Source organism: Oryzias latipes, chromosome 18 (genome assembly GCF_002234675.1).
Source record: "Oryzias latipes chromosome 18, ASM223467v1".
Taxonomy (NCBI): Eukaryota; Metazoa; Chordata; class Actinopteri; order Beloniformes; family Adrianichthyidae; genus Oryzias; species Oryzias latipes.
Window position 1 is genome coordinate 27,412,708 of NC_019876.2, and position 18,980 is coordinate 27,431,687.

The 18,980-nt window shown below is 44.0% G+C and overlaps 1 protein-coding gene across 7 annotated transcripts in view; it reads right to left on the minus strand.

The window, feature by feature from the left end:
• Positions 1 to 18,980, minus strand: part of LOC101166255 (neurexin-2) — an 806,741-nt gene that overhangs the window by 26,636 nt on the left and 761,125 nt on the right. For 6 of the 7 annotated variants that reach the window (XM_023965856.1, XM_023965854.1, XM_023965852.1 and 3 more), the window contains 2 exons: positions 12,167 to 12,256; positions 1,351 to 1,673 (listed from right to left, as the gene is read on the minus strand). In XM_023965856.1, the coding sequence (XP_023821624.1) occupies positions 1,351 to 1,673; positions 12,167 to 12,256 (413 nt within the window). The remainder of the gene's footprint in view (positions 1 to 1,350; positions 1,674 to 12,166; positions 12,257 to 18,980) is intronic. The other variant, XM_023965855.1, reaches the window with a different exon arrangement.

Here is an 18,980-nt window from a genome sequence, read left to right on the forward strand (position 1 = left end):
TTCTACATGATGGTCTCACTGTGTTCAGTGTGTTTTACTTAGGGGCCAAAATCCCAAAGAAAACATTTTCAATATGACATCAGTATGAGAAATCTAATTTAGTCAGTAAGTCATTCCAAGCTCATCATTCACTTCACTTTATGACCATAGCACCCTCAGGTTAGTAGTAGACACTCAGGTGTTGCAGATGAACTTGGACATGAAACGTGGACTCTGAACTACTATCAGAGTTTGGGACCGACCAAAGGGGGGGGAGCCTAGGCAGAGACAGACCACAATCAAGACCAGAACCTAAGGATGTCTGACCTCAGGCATGGTTTAGAAAACGCCTCACAGCTACCAGATGTGAGGGGTACTCAGGTTTCCAGACAAACTGGACGACGGCTGCCGGTGACTCCACTGACACCAAGACACTGCCGTGAACGTTTGCAGTGGACACAACATGTGACCTGGACAATGCAGCAACGGTCTACTGTCCTGTTCACAGATGAGGGTCGGGTCACCGGGCACAGAAATGATGGTCCTCATCGTTGATTGAGAAGGTAAGGTGAACGATACGCCGAGGTCAACATAGTCTCCATGGTTTTTTGGTGGAGAAGGAGCAACAGTCAGGACACGCATCACCAATCAGAAAAAAAAACAATCTGGTTATTGTAGATGATCCAGTCACTGCATGTTCTCATCTTTGAGACATCGTAGAACAATCATCGTCACCCAATTCCACCAGAACACACCCCCAACTTTCTGTTCAGGGATGATAATGCTCCACCATATGGTGCCAGAATAGTCACAGGTGGACTTCAGGTAGTGGGAGTGTATCATATGGTGGTGACCAGCAATGGCCACTGACCTGTAACCACTAGAGCACGTCTGGGACCAGAGACTGGATAATTAAACCCCACTACCAAGTGACCTGGCAGAACTGCATGTAGCTGTTGTGGAAGACCTCAGAACAACATCATGAGGTTAGTGAGGAGCAGGAGACGCCTCTGTCAAGCTGTCATTACCTGTGATTGACATGGTCAGTTTTGCTATTTGGGGCTTTCTTTATTATTGTCTTAATGCTTGGGGTAACAAAATATCAAAGTAATGACAACTGTGTTTCTTTACATTCATATCAAAGGGAACTTTTACGCATTTAATAAAAAATCTGACAAAATAGAGAAAGCACTCGTGTAAATAACAACACCCCTAACTTATTGTGAGTTGTGTATTTTCAGCACCTTTGAAAAAGCATCAACCAACCTTCTATCACACAGTGCACCACCCCAGCATGTGTTCTTGAACCCAACGTTTGCTCTTAGTATGAATCATTCATGCAGACTGGAGGGCGGGCTCAGCATGGCTCACCTGCGTCACACTGTCCCTCATGGTGGGCGAGCGTTGTTTGCGGGTGGTGGTTGTGGCCATTGTGGTGGTTGTCTCCATTATAGTGGTGGACATGTCAGCCAGTGGGGTGGTGGAGGTGGTGTCGGTGGTGAGCACAGAGGGCACGTCGCCCACCAACCGCAGGTTGCCCTGTGTCTGGATGTTGGGGTCACCCTCGGCTGCCAGTTTGAGCACCTGCAGCCCGTTGTAGTACAGGCCCGAGACCTGGCCCTGGAAGTGGCGCCCCTTGTCTCCACCACCAACTTTAATAAAAGCCTGGCTGTTGAAGATGGTCAGCTGGCGACCTGGTTTGGATTAGAGTCAATGTAATGAAGGAGATGGAAAGTGGAGATAAGGCAGGAAGAAAGAGAAAGAAAGAAAGACGGCAAAGAATACAAATGAGCTTATCGTCTCTGTCCAAGTTTTAACACTAAATGAATCACTTTTTAAGTGCAGACATTAAAGGGAGTGTCCTCAAAAATGGGGATTTTCTTGGTAACACTTTAGAACTATTAGACCCTGGAGAGCTGCAGTTTTTGCCGTCATGGAACTGTGCACATTTTCAGGAAGGCAGCGAGAATGTGGCAGTCAAATAGATTGCAGGGGCGGTTGCGGATTGACCCTGAGACTGATAGTTCACAGCAAAATGCATTTGATTTGCCCTGAAATTGAATATATTAGAACAGTGCTGTGTCTGTGTCATTGACCTTCAATGCACCTGAGCTGCACAATGATAAAGTACCTCTGCCAGCAGAAAAATGTCACCCCACTGCCATCCTAAGGAGCGAAAATGAGATCCAATGTTTAATTCATCAGCTGCTCTTCTCCGCGGTCATTACTATTCATCTGGATGGATAGATGGATGAAGGGAGGATGGGGTCAACCATTAAACCAGGGCCCAATACTAATGTGTTACCAGAGCGCGCGGTAAGGAGGAGGAGGGTGGGCCTTCTGACAGGTGGAGTTTCTCCTCCCTGCGTTTTTCTTTCAGCTGATGTCAGATTAATTTTCTAGCCTTTCTTTTTCACGTCTGCATCCCCGTCTGCTTTGAAAAGTTCCAACTGCATCATGTGGACTGTTGGGAACTTTGACCTCAATCAGGAGTCACAGCAGATATTGGGGTTAGAAGGACTCTTGGGAAAAGACGTGGGAGAAAAATTGGGCCTTTTGCACGTTTAATGATCGTTCCCTCAAAGAGGAAATGTGCTTGTTTGTCAGAGGAACCCCCCCGTAATGTGCGCTTGAGCCTTGGACTGCTGCCTGAAGACAGTGGGTAGACCTGAATGTGTTTGTGTCCATGTTTTCTGCAGAGGCTCTGGAAAAATCATTCTACTCTGCTGAGGTTTCACACTTTCATTAACTCGTTATTACGTCCGCCAGAGACCCTCCTCGGTAATGATCTGACTTAATGTCGGGCATGTGAACTGTTGTCTTATAACTGCCTCCCCACATTTTGCATATGTTGTCAAAGCATGTATGGAGGTGCAAGAGGGATGGCCTTTGTCAAACTGTCAAAAAAATCAAAACTAAACAGAATGCAGGAATACTTTTGATAGTTTGCAAACACGGTGAACACACAAACACCAATCACACCCACATTCTTCCAACCCGTCAGCCCAGAGGGTCTCCGTTTTTAAGTCAGCTGAGGTTCTTAAGGTTGAAGATGTTCTTGTTCTTCCTCTGTCTTGTTAGCTCCACTGGCCGGTAGTTGAGGAGTTTTTTGTAAAAACGATGAGGTTCTTTGTCAGGATTTCCATTTGTAGGATGCTGCATCTTGTCGCACTTACATGACGTGTCCACTTGTGCATTTGACTCATGAAATAAATGGTCTCAAACCAGCTTTGCATGCCGGACAGCACTTGGGTGGCCATTTGCATTTCCATCCCATCTGACCGGCAAAGATGGAACAAACAAACCAAAGGAAGGTGCCCTCTAGACGAGATAAATCAGTGTTGCTTTTGTGTCCGTCTCATCAGGATGAGACTCTAACAAAGTCTGATGAAGTTATTGTTTCAGGGTCTGCCAGGTCAAATCAAAAGTGACATGTGGTTTTAGAGCCAATTTTTGTGGCGGGGAAGGAGTGTGGAAAAAAAAAAGGAAAACAACAACAAGGAAACCTCTGCATGACAAGCAGCTGCAGCTCCCACTGCGACAGAGCTGGATGTGACACAGCTGCAGAGACGAGGACGCGTCTGTCAGCCATGTTTGGCCTTTCCCAGCTCCATTTATTTACATATGACTCTTCTTTATGCTTACATATGAGTGAGGAGGCTGGCGGTGCACGGGGGGTGACGGCCTGTTGGTCTAATTCATTTGGATTTGAGGCTGCAGGTTTTCTCCCCGGGGCTTTTAAGGTGATAGACATTTAATGGGTTTGTGTGTGGGGACCTTGCATGCGGGGCAGGGGTGGGATAAGGGTAGGAGGAGGGTGCCTGGCCTGCATTACAAACAGCCTCTTATTAGAACGGCCATTTGGAGCCATACAAAGCTCTAATTGACTGCAGTGCAGAGAGCAGGATGGTCAGACCTCTGCAACACTCAGCATCCTTCCTGCTGTACAGCTCGCCTTTCTAATGGCCAAACAATCACGCTGTTTTCTCGCAGGAGAACACATAGCTTTGCTGTTAACACAGAGAAAATGGCGTGTAGCTGTAAAGGCAATGTCTCTAGTTTCAGCCAAACACCATTTTATTTCACCTTCTCAATACAGTAACAGTCTCTGTCCATGTAGAAAAAATGTAAATGATAAAAAAGAAACATTTTTTTATAATCTAAACATGTTCTAAGGTTTAAAAGGCCTTAATCTTATATTGTGACACCTTAAACTGCATTTGAGGCTATTATAATGATGGATCTTAACTCTGTTAGTGTTACTAACATAAAAAAAATACAGAAAGTGTATCTTCTTAAATATTCATCCCATTTGCAATATTGGCTCTAACAAGGTGTCAATCATAAACTGGTGTAAAATTGCTCTGTGTGGAAGAAAAAAAGAGGAATCTGCGGATAAACAGGTAAGATAAAAAGCAGCCTGGAGCTGAATGAGCAGTCAAACACTTGTCTTCTGTGATTGTAGAGCTACATACATAAACATCAACCAGAGAAATGGCTCTGCTACAAAGACGGCATGCGGGGAAAATCTTCTCCGCTTACCTAACTGTCATGAAAATGGAGTTTGTGAAGTTTTCACACAGAAGAAGACAAACATTTGTGTGAAGTTTGATCCTCATTTGAAAGACTTTGTGAGTCACTAGCTAATTGTGTGTTTAACTCTGTGGGACTTTTTCTAACACGTTTCAATCTTGGTTTTTGCTTTGTTTCAAATTGCATTAGAGGATGCGCTTATATAGGGCAAAACCTTTTTGAAACATCTTCAGTTTGTGATAACAGACTTGAACCAGCGCATAAAAGCAAAAAGCTGTGACTTTTGTAGTTTGTTCATTGTGCATCTAGAGTGTCCCCTGCCTTCGCCCTCAAGTGGCTGGGATAGGCTCCAGCAGCCTCCGTGACCCCGAAAGGGATCAACCGGATTAGAAGATGAATGACTGAACTAATCAGATGGGTCCCCTTCATCCATTCGATGTTTGCTAAGATGGAGGCACAAACAATTTTTGCCTCTTTTTCCTGTCGCAAAGTCAACAGGTGGGGTTTTACCTCAGTTTATCGGGGAGGTTTAAAAAAAATAACCTGTGTACCGCAGTCGTGGATAGTTAAAACGGAGTTTAAAAAAAGGAAAATTACGAGATATTAAGGCGTGAATTAACGGGAAAAAAATTGTAACACTGTTTCTTCTTCTGCTTTGGTGTTTCTTGTGCGCATGACAGTTAGATAACGTTATGTGACAAATGGACTTTTAGGTGCTATATGTGAATAACAATGGCAGAATAAAGTAGCGGTCCTCTACACCCAAACGTGTCTCTGAGCTCCTTATTTTACAGATGACACTCCGCTTTACCAACACCAAACCCCGGAGAGACGGCTCCACTAACAATAATTTGATTTTGAGTCGCCAAAAGGTTCAGAATTTCTTTGTTTTTGATACCTATCCTTAAACAAAGATTCACAAAAGCTTTCGTCCGTCAAAACATGTCAGGTATGTGAAAAAACACAACCGTGTCTGATAACAGAAGAACCAAGAAGTCAATAAAATTATGCCTTTTTTTAATTTTTCATACTTTTTGAAAATCATTTTCAGCACAATCTGTGTTCAATAAGCAACAACTTCCCCTTGTGAAATATGTCATCCGAAGTCATAAAGCCTTATCTGAGGATTCACTTGAAAAATCTTTCATCAGGAAAGCTGCTCCCCTGTTCCAAGTCAAACTGTGTTGACCAGAAGGGAAGAGCTCCTGAAGTGGCAGCCGTCACAGAAGTCCTCCAGAGTTGCAGCTCTGCACTGATCTGTCATCCTCTCCGACCTTCTCCTTCCTCAGAGAGAAATGGCTCGTCACCGCTAAGCCGTGTTTGGTAATTACCATCTGAGCGGAGCTAAACCCGGCAGTGGGCTGGGTGGGGGCCACGCTTCGCTGGCTAATGCACAGATTGCTTGTAACAGGCTGTGAAATAATAACAGCATGTTTGGCACTATGGCTACAAAGCAGTGAAGGTGCAGAGGAGGGGAGAGGAGAGTGTGGCGACACTAACCTGGAGGAGGGGGGTTGCTAGAGAGGAGGGATGTGGGGGGGTTAGGCTCGCAGACTAAGTGTCTATGGGGAGGGGGGGGTATGAAAAAGGCTGCAGCTGAGAGAGCAGAGAGTGCTATCTGTCACCCACCGCTGTTATCATTACGCCTCTCTCATCTTCCTTCCACTCCTGTTATCTGGCAGAGAGGAGGGCTGCCTTCTGCTTGCATGGCGCTTGTGCCTGAAATGTTTCCTCTTTGCTGGGTTCCAGGGTTGGGGGGGACGGCCCCGACTTCACCCCTGTCAACACGCTGCCTTGTGATGTGTGGAGCGGAAAGTTCGGCCCGTTTGAAGGCAGAGTCTTTAAGAGTCTGTGTTCACAAATCCTGCTGGTGTGGCTGCAGAATTTCTCATGCTAGAATCGACAAACAAAAACTCCCCCATTTCCATTTTCTCCTTTAAAGATAAAAAAAAAAAAAGAGAATAAGCAGCGAGTCAAAGAAGAGCCCGACACAAAGGGGTGGGCTAGGCTGCTGGAAAAGTCGATTATGGAGTGTTCTCAAGTTATCTCGGCGGCACAAGGCTCTCTTTGGTAATTAAGAGAGTTTTTCTCTTTTACGCATCAAAAGCTGGGTTGGTAGAATGCTAGGAATTAATTGTGTTTGACAACTGAGATGAGCGGTCAAATGTGGCATGAAGACACTGCGCTGAAAGACTCGAGTTCGATCTGCAGATCTCTAGAGAGAATAAATAGGATTTATTCAAATGCTGCTTAACGGCTGATCTCAGATCTGTATGCAGGTCTGTCGACAGGGTGGTTAGCTCTTTTTTTCCATTTTTTCCCCTTGCCTTTGATGTGTTTTATTTTTATTTTTGTAGGAGACCATGAAAAGGCGGACGCGTTCCTTTTCATTTCCAGCGACAGGCGCGCTCTCTCTTGTCGCCTCTTCACTTGTCGGCAAACATGTTCCATTTCATTCAGTTTTCGCTTTCTTCTCTCAAACGTAGCCATAATGGCACCGTCAGATCAAATGAGGAAAGACGATAATGACTCTGCAGGAGGCCAAGCTCATCACGGCGTTGCAGGAACAAGGCCTGGGAGGCATCCGCTCTCTGTAGTCCAGACTGTGGCCAGATGTGTAAAGTGGGAAAGTAAGGAATTGTATGGACCGATGCCTGGCCCGGAGATTCGATCTGAGCTCTGGCCGCACAGCAAGTGGGAGGACTTGATTGCTTTCGATTAGAGACTGAGGGAACAAGACCGAACATTAAAGCTGATTCTCCAGTTTGCTTTTTAGGCCCGAAAATGGGATCTTTTGGGCTTTTTTTTTAATCCTTTTAATTGACCAATCAGTGATGGGTGTAAAAGATGGATACATTTTGAAAAATCTATCCAGTAACAGAAGAATCGGTAGAAAATCCCATGTATATAAACAGGATTACTCTGGTGGATAGACATAAAATGGATTCTGAAGTAAAACTCGGTTTATGTCAAACTTTCTTGGTTTCTCATTTTCTCTGGCTTTTGATACAGATGATGAAAACCCAAAAAGACGTCCAATCACAAGCTTGCTTCTACCAAGTGGCATCAATTCCAATTGGCCAGAGGGGAAATGTTGTGGACTGTGGTCTTCTCTACACTTGATAATCCTTTTTTTTCACAGTAAAACAGTCTAAAATGGCAGGTTTGAATGTTTGAAGCTGTTTTTTGTTTTCTGTTGCTCAAATTAGAAAGTACCAGTAGGACAAAAAACGTTTCTCTGTTAACCCTTGTGCTATTAACATTGGGAGTGGGGTCATCTAGACCCACTAGACAGTGCTCTGAACCTTTTTTCTTTAATGATTTGTGATCTTCACTGGTATCCATGGATTACATGAAATCCTCTTCACCTTTATCCACCTTTGTCATGGTAGGAATAACACGTCAATGGAAGGGGGGGTCATAGGAAAGCACAAGGGTTAAAGGTCATTTTCATTTATAGTTTAAGTTGTATCTATCTCGGTGAAATAACTGGACTGTATCGTCTCAGCACAAAGTAAGCTGAAACTTGTAAGCATTTATTTGTGGACTATGGGTTCAGATTGCTGTCAAAATGAAAACATACGCTCATAGACAAAGTTGTGCATATTTTTGAAAAAAACAAACAAAAAAGAAATAGGCATGAATACAAAATTTAGCTTTACGTTTAAAACGTCTGTTTTTGATGCAACTTTTCTCTGTTTTGAAAATGCCTTTTTACACGGTGTCACATGTATCTCAGGTCATGGAGCAAAGTGGGCGTGCGAACCGACTACCACTAGAGAGAACGACGGGAACACAAACTGCCCCCACAATACAAAACAATCAGGCACTAATGAACAGTTTAAAGGTTTTATCAACAAATGCTAGTTTCAGCTCTACTTTGTTGATGTTTTATGTAGATTACTGGTCATATCAAATCGATGTTAATCTTCAAGTTGCAGCAGTGACATCATAAACTAGAGACAATTGGGTTTAATGAACAACAAAACGATACATTAACACAATTACAGCGCATTTAGGGTTGTGTAGATAAAGCTAAAACAAATCAATCTCTCGCATATCTTAGCAGGACATTTCCAAAAAAGAAAGAAATATTTTCATCCTGGTGGTGTGTTTTGTTTTAGCTTTGAGTTATCTTTATGTTTTTGCTTCCCTGTTCTCTTACGATCAAGCGTCTTTGGGAGACATTGACCTTTTTCTCTTTTTTTCCCACCTAATTAGTGTAGTGGCATGTGTGCTACTCCTTTTTGGACTATTTTTTACCACTTCTGGGTCAGAGTCGGTCCACGGCCGCATTGTTTACACAATCAGCTGTTGTCGCCTCGCAAAAAAAAAAACAGAAGGCCGCTGTGAGAGATCGCTGTTATTAACGGTTAAGACTGATTCTCACTGCAGTGCGTTGACCCCAAAAAGTAGAACGTTCATTAATCAATTGGAATATTTACATCGCCTTCCGCCATGTCGCCGTCTGGCACCCGACCCTCCGTAACGCAACGCAACGCAACGCGAGCGTTAATGCAGAAGTTCTATTTCCAGTCCGCTGATGCGTCGATGTTGCGGCAAAAAAGCAGCAGAAATGGGAAACAGATCTGGGTTTCAAAATTAAAAACTTCCTTTGCACTTTCAAAATAAAACGTTATATAATCACATTTTACAGTTAAGGTGACGTGTCCACGCGATCACGCACACTAACACAGATAACACCGGCGGCCGTTTTCGCTATGGCCAATGAAAGTTTCATTTTGTAACCTGTGACCTATTTTTGACAGTAATGTTACTGGAGAAATGTTGTATTTGTGCAGCAAATCAAAGAAAAGTCGTATTTAAAACAAAGACTAACCTTTATCCACACTTTAAATGTAAAACTAAATGCTGTATTAATTAGTGCTTAACTTTGTCAATGAGCATTCATTTCATTTGGACAGTTTTCTTGCCCCACAGTTGTCCGTGTCTGTAGATGCGTATCATATTACGTGAGGCAGGACAAACACAGCCCTACTGAGAAGAGACTGTCAGAAAAAGCTTATTTCTGACACGTTAGATGCAGTTGTGGAGATATTTGTTCTAATTTCTCCCTCTTACAGTCTCAGGAGTTTTTGCAGAATGGACAAGGGGACGAAAAAAAAAACAACCCCCGGTGTGACAGATCCATCATGAGCAAAAAGGAAACACGTCTGAGTAAGTTTGGTTTGACATGGAGCTGTAGAAAACTTTTGGCACTTGGACTTTTTCCCCTCCATTGGGTCTCTGTAATTGCTGCCGTTTTGAATTTAGTCAGCAGACACAGAGTGGGCTGGAGATGCTCACTCTGATCTGCCTCACACACAGCATGGGAGATTGAATAAAGGCTTTGGAGTGAGATCCGGGGCGACGGCGCAGCACCACAGCGTGCCTCTCCTCCAGGACTCTGCCGGCTCCAGCGACTTCCATTAGAGCCGGGTGTGACCAACGTACCAACTTGGGAGAGCGCCGGAGCATTTCTTCTGTCCACACTGGATTGGGATGACACTCGACTTTCTGAGAGATTTGACTGACGTGCTGAACTTTGCGGAGGGAAGCCCTCAGGGCTGAGTCTGCTTTGACCCACAGCTCTAGGACACATGGAGACCTCCACACAATGCCAGACATCCACGACAGCAGGACCACACACTCAACAGCTCTCGCCTAAAGTAACACACACACACTGCAGTGGTGAAAACGTTAAACGTTAAAGGGACCTTCGACGTAAAAAACGTTTGGTTGATCCAGAGCAGATGAGCACAATTTGGGGTTCATCATTTTAACCCTCTGAGGTTTCCAGACATGGAGGGGTGGATGGAATTATTGTTTAGCATGGGTTAGAATATGGTTAGAATTCTTTTTAGAGTTTTTGTTGGTTGCCGCAACCTGTCCAAGTTCTTCCAAATGTTGCCGTCTGGCTTCAATGGAGTTAAACTTGTTTTATAACAAGGTTATAACTGAGGGCTCTCCTAAATGTGCCGAATCCTTTCAGATCTGGGCCGAGGAGGACGGAGCCATCAGAGAAGCCCTCAGTGGTTAGTGTGGGTGGAGTTTGATTTGCTGTTAGGTGGTCAGATTCTGCTTGGAGGTTCCTGAAACGCCTCCTTCTGACAACAGGAAACAACTTTAACCCTTTGAGCTCGACATTTCCCACTAATCCACATGATCATCTAGATTCTGATGTGAACAGCATCACAGAGAGGCCCTTCAAAACCACTGTGCCAGGTCTAATAACATGCAGATGAGATGTTTTTAACAATCGATTCATCTCAACAAAGAGGCTGCCTCCCATTGGAAAAAAAAAAGGCCTCGATCACAGACTTAATTTTAAGATTTTTAGGAGGTTATTTGTTTATTTCCCCCCAATTCTTACATCTGCCTTGTGTTCTTATTGAAAGATTGCACACAGGCTCATTTCATGCTATAGAAGAAAGAGAATAGTAAATGAACTTTCAAACTCAGTCTGTCTAGCGTTCCCTAGCACACACAAATCATTTCATGAAGTGGCTTTTTCATGGCTCCACTTTTCATCTCCCAAGTCTTTTTAATTCTAATTTGTGTCCTAACGACCCCTCAGCCTGTGCGTTTGCCATCGCTCTGCTGGAGAGCGCACCAGTCACTTCACGAGAGCCGGATGTGAATGCAAGAATTGTTTTGTTTCCATGAAATAAATATGCAGGCACTTAATTTCTCTTGTCTGTCGCATGAATACTTCATTTTTTTCTCTCTCCGAGACCGATTTTTTTCTTCTTCTCCGGAATTCATCTCTGCTTGTGTTATCGCTCACATTTCCGTTTCAGAGAGAGCCCTAAAGCTAATTGGCCCTAAAATGAATAATTTATGGTAAGGTTTGTACATCTTTAATGCAGAAAACAAGTTTTAGAGAAAGGCTGCACCAGAACTGTGCCTGTACTTTAGAAAAGCACAAATGCAGCTTAGTGTACATTTAAGAAGTGTTTTTTTTGTTGTTTTATGCTAATTTCTGAACAACTGTGGATTGTTTTCTTTTTATCTGCCAGATCGAATCGTTTTTATGAATCAACCACCTCCAGCAGCTCAAACCAAGACGTTGGGTCATCCGACACTCAAAGGGTTAAAGAGTCAAACCGAAACACCGGGTTCCTAATTTATGATGCCGGGCGGCTTATTGCTGCCGCACGCTACACCAAAGGCTGATTCACTTAGAGGAAAAAAGCTTCAGCAGTCCCTTTAACTTTTAGTGAGTTTCCAGGGAGTTTTTTTTTTTTTTTTTTAAGTCACTCACATCCTGCCAACAAAAGACACATGAAAGAAGCAGTGGGCTGTTTCACATGTGCTCTGGTTATTAGGAGTTATGTTTGGTTATTTGGGGGTTAAGACCCTGGAGAGATGCAGCCCCAGTTTAAGGCGCTTTGGTGAAGCCCCCCATGACAGGAGCTCAACAATTTGTCTTTACGCCACGTAAGAGCATCTCAGTTAAAGCTCGGTTTCCTCTCAGTTACTGTTGCTAGAATAACTGAGGGGAATCACATGACACTGTGTCACCCAATCATCACAAAGCCAGTGTTTAAGAGCCGGATCGTTCGCCCCTGCTGCGTGGCACTGCACCTCATCCAGAGCGGTTAGGCTAAGTTAGGCAGTTAGATCATTTGTGGAGTTAAAGGGATTTTATTACCTTTTTCGAGTAGCCACTCGTCAACTACCCGACCAAGTCGGTATGGGATTCTTTGTCTAGCAATAGCCAGGCGCTCATAATCAGGGTTCCCTTTAAGAAATTTGGAGAAGACAAATTAAGAATGGATACAAGAAAATCTGGAAGTTAAAAGGTTAGAGGTTAGAAGGGAAACATAGCAAATGTTTATGTACTTTAAATCAGCTTTAGTTAGGACAGGAAGAACTTGCTTTGGGACTAGTTTGTTATGGTTAGGCAAGTTAACAACATTAAAATGACCTTTAAAACATGTTTTAATCTTGTAGAACGTTAAAAAAGATTTATGAGGTATTTAGAAAGAAGATGATTAAAATGGCTGAAGTTCTGATAGTCCTCTGCAAAAACACTTTGGAAAAGCATTAGCAGTAGTGAAGAGAGCTAAACACACAGGAGATCAGTCAATTACATCCAGAGGAAAACGCAGAAAAATGCATCTAAGTGTAACCGCCCTCCAGAAAAACAGCTTTGTCACCTCACCCAAAGATGAAATAATCACACAAACACACACACACACAAAGAAATGAAACATTTCATGGTTGTTTTTTAGGAAGACACCTTTAGTTCCAATTTTAAACAAAGAGTTGCTGATTAGTGAGTCCCCACCTCTTCAATTTGACAGCAGCCCCTGAAACATCACTTCACTTTGAACCCAACCGCTTTTCTTCACCTGAAGCAGATCCGATGAAACACATCTGTCAGCCTCCTGTTTTCTCTGATTTTTTTGTCTTTATTGTGCATTAATTGAGCACTTCTCAGTGGCACTTGGCAATTAACATCACTTCATCATCGGTGCAAGAAGTTTCATCACTGCTTTGAAAACGCATTATCCCTCACTTCGCTTCAATCAACCCTTGGGTCGCGCTGCGTAAATCACAACCGCTGTCAATGAAGCCGAAATGAGGAGAGATGAGGCGCCGGCGGTGACCGGGCCGCCGCTTTATTGGAGTCTGATGAGTCGGAGTCGTATCTGGAGAAGCCAAGGTGGTTCAGAGAAAGAAGGAGCAAAGTCCAACTCCGATGATCAGTCATCAAAGCCTTCCCAGTCGTCTTTATTTATGATTGTGCCGCTTTTGGCCAAAAGCGAGAGAAAAAAAGCGCCATTTTCTTGGACATAGTTGCTGCAGGGCGGCGAGAATTCTTTAGAAATTCACCTTTTGAGTTGTTGGTGGAACTGCTGGCCATAAAAAAGCTCTTTTCTCAAACTGAATCTTTTTGACTGCTCCTGTTTCATTACGATTCCAGTAAAAGAAATACTCAGAAATGCCGTTTTAAGCTTAATTTTCTTTTTCTATGTTCTCCATCGTCAGAAAAGTGCTACAAGAACAAGTCACAAACACAATTTCCTTCAGAGTGGGTCTTTATGGAAATATTTACCTGAAAAAGACTTAATAGCAAAAGGTTCTAGAGAGAAAACCAGTAGAGTGACAGCGCGAGGGATCACAATCGCATCCAACTGGCCTGTGCTGCTGCAGAGACCTAAAATAGACCCATCACTCAGTAATGCAGTACCTCCTTCCACTCCCCAGGGGGCTCTCTACCCACGCTTGCCTGTGCAGAAAAGGCTCACGGGGGCAGAGGAAAATGTGTTTGCACACGCACTTCTGCTCATTGCATATGAAGATGCACAGCTGTTTGTCCACGAGAGGGAGGGGCACCTTGAAGAGAATCACGGGGGCTTAATGAAGACAGAAAGGCAAACTGAAAAGAAAAACTGGAATGAGTGATGGTCTGCAGATGCAGAAGAGGGGCGTGCACGAAACATGCTGCAGTGCAAGACACAGCATCACTGTATTTGTGAGGGACAACATGCAAACAACCAGAAAACACGATAAGCTGAGTTTGACTGTTTCTGTGACAAAACCACCACTTAAAATGTGTTTTGTCTCCACTGCATGGAAACAGAACGTTTGAGCTTTACAAGGGTTCTAAAAAATGAAATATCTGATAGTAACCCCGCTCTTTTGAAGTCGTTTCAGGATTTAACGGTGTTTTCTCTCTCAGAAGATATTATTTCCTGAAACATGGTTCGCTCTGCTTTAGACAAAAATGACAGAGCCTCCATTACCGGTTAGTGCTTTTCACATTGCACTTAAGATTAATCAGGTGCCACTCTGCTTTCAGGAAACACCGTGCAGCAATGATAGCCCCAATCCAAGTCTGTTTGAGAAACCAACGCACGCATTCTGCTGCAGTCACCCGAGCAGAGAGGCAGTAACTGATGCCGCCGGCATCGGGGAGCGCAGAGGCAGCGAGGACCGGGGTGTGGCGGAGGTTGCCAGCTTCGTGATAACAGAGCGGGTGGAGAATAGTGGGAGTAGCCCTTTGTGAGATGAATCAGTCAGAGTGTTTTCTCCTCCCACTGCTGCATCTGCTGTGTTGTCCTCAAATCCTGACTAAATCTCCTCCCTCCTCTAAGTTTCTGAATCCCTCTCAGTCACTTCTAGTGTGCCTGATCCGCCCTTATCATGTGGAAGGCTCTAAAGACCAAACTCAGGGAATTACCTTTCAAAATGCTCTTCCTTTGTTTTCCCTAATCTGTTCAATTATTTCTTGTTTTTCACTTTTTTCTCTGTTAATCCCTCACTGTTGTTTTTTCCATGCTGCTCCTGCTGCTGCTGCTTAATTTGAAAGTATTGATTTGACAGAGCAGGAGTGTTAAAGTTGGAGACTACGCCATGCATCTCTCTGGTCTGGTCAGTGAACATTTTTAAATCAACTAAGAATAAGAAATAAATAAAGCTACCAGAGGTGAGGAGCTAAAAGGATTATCAGGAAAGTGAACGTGGATATTTTTTTGTCTTTTCCGCAGCAGCTGAAGCCTGCTCTCCATAGAACATCAGGAAAGGTTGAGGGTTCATCAGATGGGCCTTTCTGTTTTTCATTGCTATCAGGCTAACTCAATCCCCAAAGCTATTTCCCTTAAACAATCCTATCAGACTCCAGAGGATCTGATGTACAAGGGAAACAGAAAAAAACCCTGAAAATTAGATGGGGAATCCAGCTTTGTTTAACTTCAGAGTGAACTTTTAGTCATCTGTTTAATAGCGATTATATCATGATATGTGAGGCCATGTTCACGCTGTAAATCATTTTGGGCCACATGCATATATTTCCCTACAGTTTGATTAAAAAAAGCCTTTTAAGCCTTTTTTGTTTTTGTTTCACTAGAGCCATTTATCAAGTTCACCTCTTTAATTTTGCTCTACTGAATAAAGATGAATAGAAAGATAGAATAAAAGAATGAAAGAATTTAGGCTTGCATTATTTTTAAATAGAGATGTGAGTAAACAAAAGCAGAAAGGACAAAATTCCCCCGCCATAAAAATTTCAAGAAACATTTAGATCCGATCTGTTCACGATCTGTGCAGTAAAACCTGATTTTTCTGGCAAAGCCTTAGGTCCAATATCCCCAAATGACACTGCGTGGCGACCTGAATACAGCAAATTCCACAGGTGGCGTCACGGCTAACCCTTTGTAATCGGGGGGCAGCAGTCCCATTTTTACATGCCGCACAGCGGACGCGAAGGCTTAAAGAAAAAGTATTACACCTCCCTGACGATTTTTCTGGCATTGAACGGTGGCGCCCAGGCCCATTTGGAGGTCGCCCGGTGGCAGTCCAGTGGCAGGCGGACGGCAGGAAGGCACAAGCGCGAAGGTGAACTGGTAGGAGGGTCTCCAAGGCCACCAATATCGTCTTACGAACAGTCGATTTCAGACTACCACCCATCAGCCACCCCCCTGCCCCGTGCCGCTGTCCCACTGCTACTGTCCGATTGTTAGACATCCTACGGTAGCAGCAAGGGCACTCAATGAGGGGCCTGGCGATGGCTGGAGGTCAATCTGGTGATCCAAGCCACCGGGGGATCTGCTGCCAGCCGGCGATTCGGCTGCCACCGCCTGCCAAACTTCGTAGTGACATCATCCCCGCCTGACAGACTGACGCCTTACCGCCGCCGCCTACGTTCATAACCACAGATTTAAGTATGCAGGCAGGTCCGAATGACAAATACCGTTTCTATTCCCTCAAATGTTTTGCTCTTTGATATTTCCTGCATGCCCCATACAGGTTTGCCCTTACTTTACCTGGAGACAGTCAGTATCCACCAATAGCAGGAACCATTTGGTGGTTTAACCCCCAATTCTACCCCTTCATGCTGCGTGTCAAGCAGGGAGGCATTGGGTCCCATCTTTTGAGAGTATGGTATGACTTGGTCTGGATTTGAACTCACAACCTCCCAGTCACAGGGTGGACACTCTACCACAAGGCCACTGAGCTGGTCATGATTGTCATAGTAAGACATTGAATTGGCTTTTTGGGCGGCTTCATTGCAGTTTCAGTGCCAGCTGGACAAATGGATGACTTTGCATCACTTTAGTTTCCCTTGGTTTTGACTTGTGTGGGACTAAGTTCAAGCATTCAACCGACTCACATGGTCCATGTGTGTCATACCAGCGTGTCCTGAGGTCACCTAAAAGACAATTGGCAGGCAGCCGTGCTGGTGTCTGTCCTTCATAAACCGTTTCCATCCAAAGGTTTAACCCTAATTAGTGATTTTTAATGGATTAGATACACATTTGAATTTTACAGGAATAAATCTTTGCCTTATTTCTATCCCATGCCAAAACTTAAAGACAAGTTGTTAATGTCAAACGAGTGAAAACACAGGAATTCACCTATCCCGCACACTGCTTTGTCGAGCATAATTACATCACCCACCGCTCACATCTGCCTGCATTTGAAATAGATTATTGTCACTCTGCTAGCAGCTCATCTTTCATCTGTGCAGCAGCTCATTTTCATGCCTTCCACTCGCTTTTTGCTTCGGCAGCATCCTCCCCACCTTTCATCTCGGCCACGGTGGATTTGAGCCAGAGTGGATTCCAGACGCACCCAAAAGAGACCCAAACCACCCAACCTCGTGTCGAAGTGAAAGTTGTCACCGCTCTAATTAAAAAGAGGAATCTTTTTTCCCTCTCCCACTCTGCAGGATCTCTTGCTCCCTTCCGTTTGTTACCTTCATAAATGCTTATCTTACCCTTCTGTCATCCGTCAACCGCACTCGAACAATTTAAGGTGTCATGTCTCTGAAGCAGATCTAATCACAGGATGATGCAGATCAGAGGAACCGCCACAATCAAAGAAACACACGACTCCAGTTCACGTGCAGCCAAGATGCACGTGAAGATGCCGCATTGACCGCATGGATTTCAAGTGCATGACTGCATCCGCGACCAAATGTCGTTGGCACGTATTCGTTTAATCCTAACCCTTCTTCCGGGTCCGTTCGGCCAGGAATAAAGCGCTGGCCGCACATTTATAGACAATTATGAGTGAACATGCACTTATTAATAATCCTAACAATAATAAAAGAACGTTTAGAAGATCGTCTCGTAGTTTTGTTTGTTTACAACAGAACTCACCATTTCTTCTTCTGCGGTGGTTTCCGGTGTTCTAGAAATGTCCAAATGATTTATTCTGATTGAAAGTGGGGCGCATTTACGCGTTTGTTATAATCGGATAACGTTTTTCCGGGCTCATGTACTCAGTTTAATTCTAATCCGATCTTTGATGCGATCAAAGATATTTTGTACACGAAACCGCAGCTAGTGAAACTTTGACTAAAAAATCTCCTGGATCCACTTTAGTTTAGTGTATCGAATTGTTCCAAATGAATACTATGGATCCAATCATTAAACCCAAATATAGTGTTAAAATAAATGGTTACAGCCCTGGTGGATGCTGTTCTTAGCCTGAGAACTTGAAGTCCTGCTTCAGTATGACAGGTTTTGATCACGGACAGGCGTTTTTCCGCTTTGACCTTTTGCTTGGAAGTGGCTGCAACATCTTGTACTTTATTCGCTTCAAAGTGAAAACACCATGTGAAGCCCTTCCTTCCCAAAGACACTTTCTGACCTGAGGTGACCCACCCGCCCGCCCGCCCGTCTCTCCACTTTCATGCAGATCATAAGCACGGCTTTAGTACTTTCTGTTATGGCTGGTGAAGTAAAACGCAGACCACGTTAAAGGAAAGTTTTTCTACCTCCAGTCATTTGTCTAACTGTGGTGTCTTGCACATGGTGCACTTCTTTCCTGTCCTAATTTCTCTGCTCTCCACTGCCTTTACCTACTCTTTGCTAGTTGAGAGTGCTCTGATTCTGCCTTTGCCAGCGGCAGGAGGGAAGCAGATCTTCTTGGCTGCCTGAGCCTCCTCCTCTCTTCCAAAAGATCTCTTTATCTTTCATGTTTCGTCTGGCTTTTCTGACTCACACCCTGAAAGCTGAAGGAACAAAGGATCAAACCAGTGATGGTATCCATTAAATATTTCAAACACTATTTACTATTTACCTAAAAAAAAAGAAAAAAAAGTGAGAGCATCCCTGCATTCGTTAAATCTGGAAGGGGCCACTTTCCAGATTTAATGTATGCGTTTTTTTGTTTCATTTCTCATTGCAAGCCTTCACACAGACTGAAAACAGAGAACGAGGATGGCCCACCTCTGCACTCGCCCTGCTCGCCGTCTGTGATGGATGTCACCTTTTCAGGGTTGTGTCGCAAACAGCATTTTTAATTGTTCTGTGCATATTTCAAGCAGGACGTCATTTGTGCGTTCTGAAATGATTCTTGGCTTGGGTGCAATGTTGCATCACTCTCTGTCAGCATGGGGGACAATGGGAAAGGTGTGTGTGGGTGTGTGTGTGTGTGTGTGTTGTGGGTGGTAGTCAGGAGTCAGGAGGTTTAATTGACGCTTGAAGGTTCAATTCCCATCCTGGGGACGT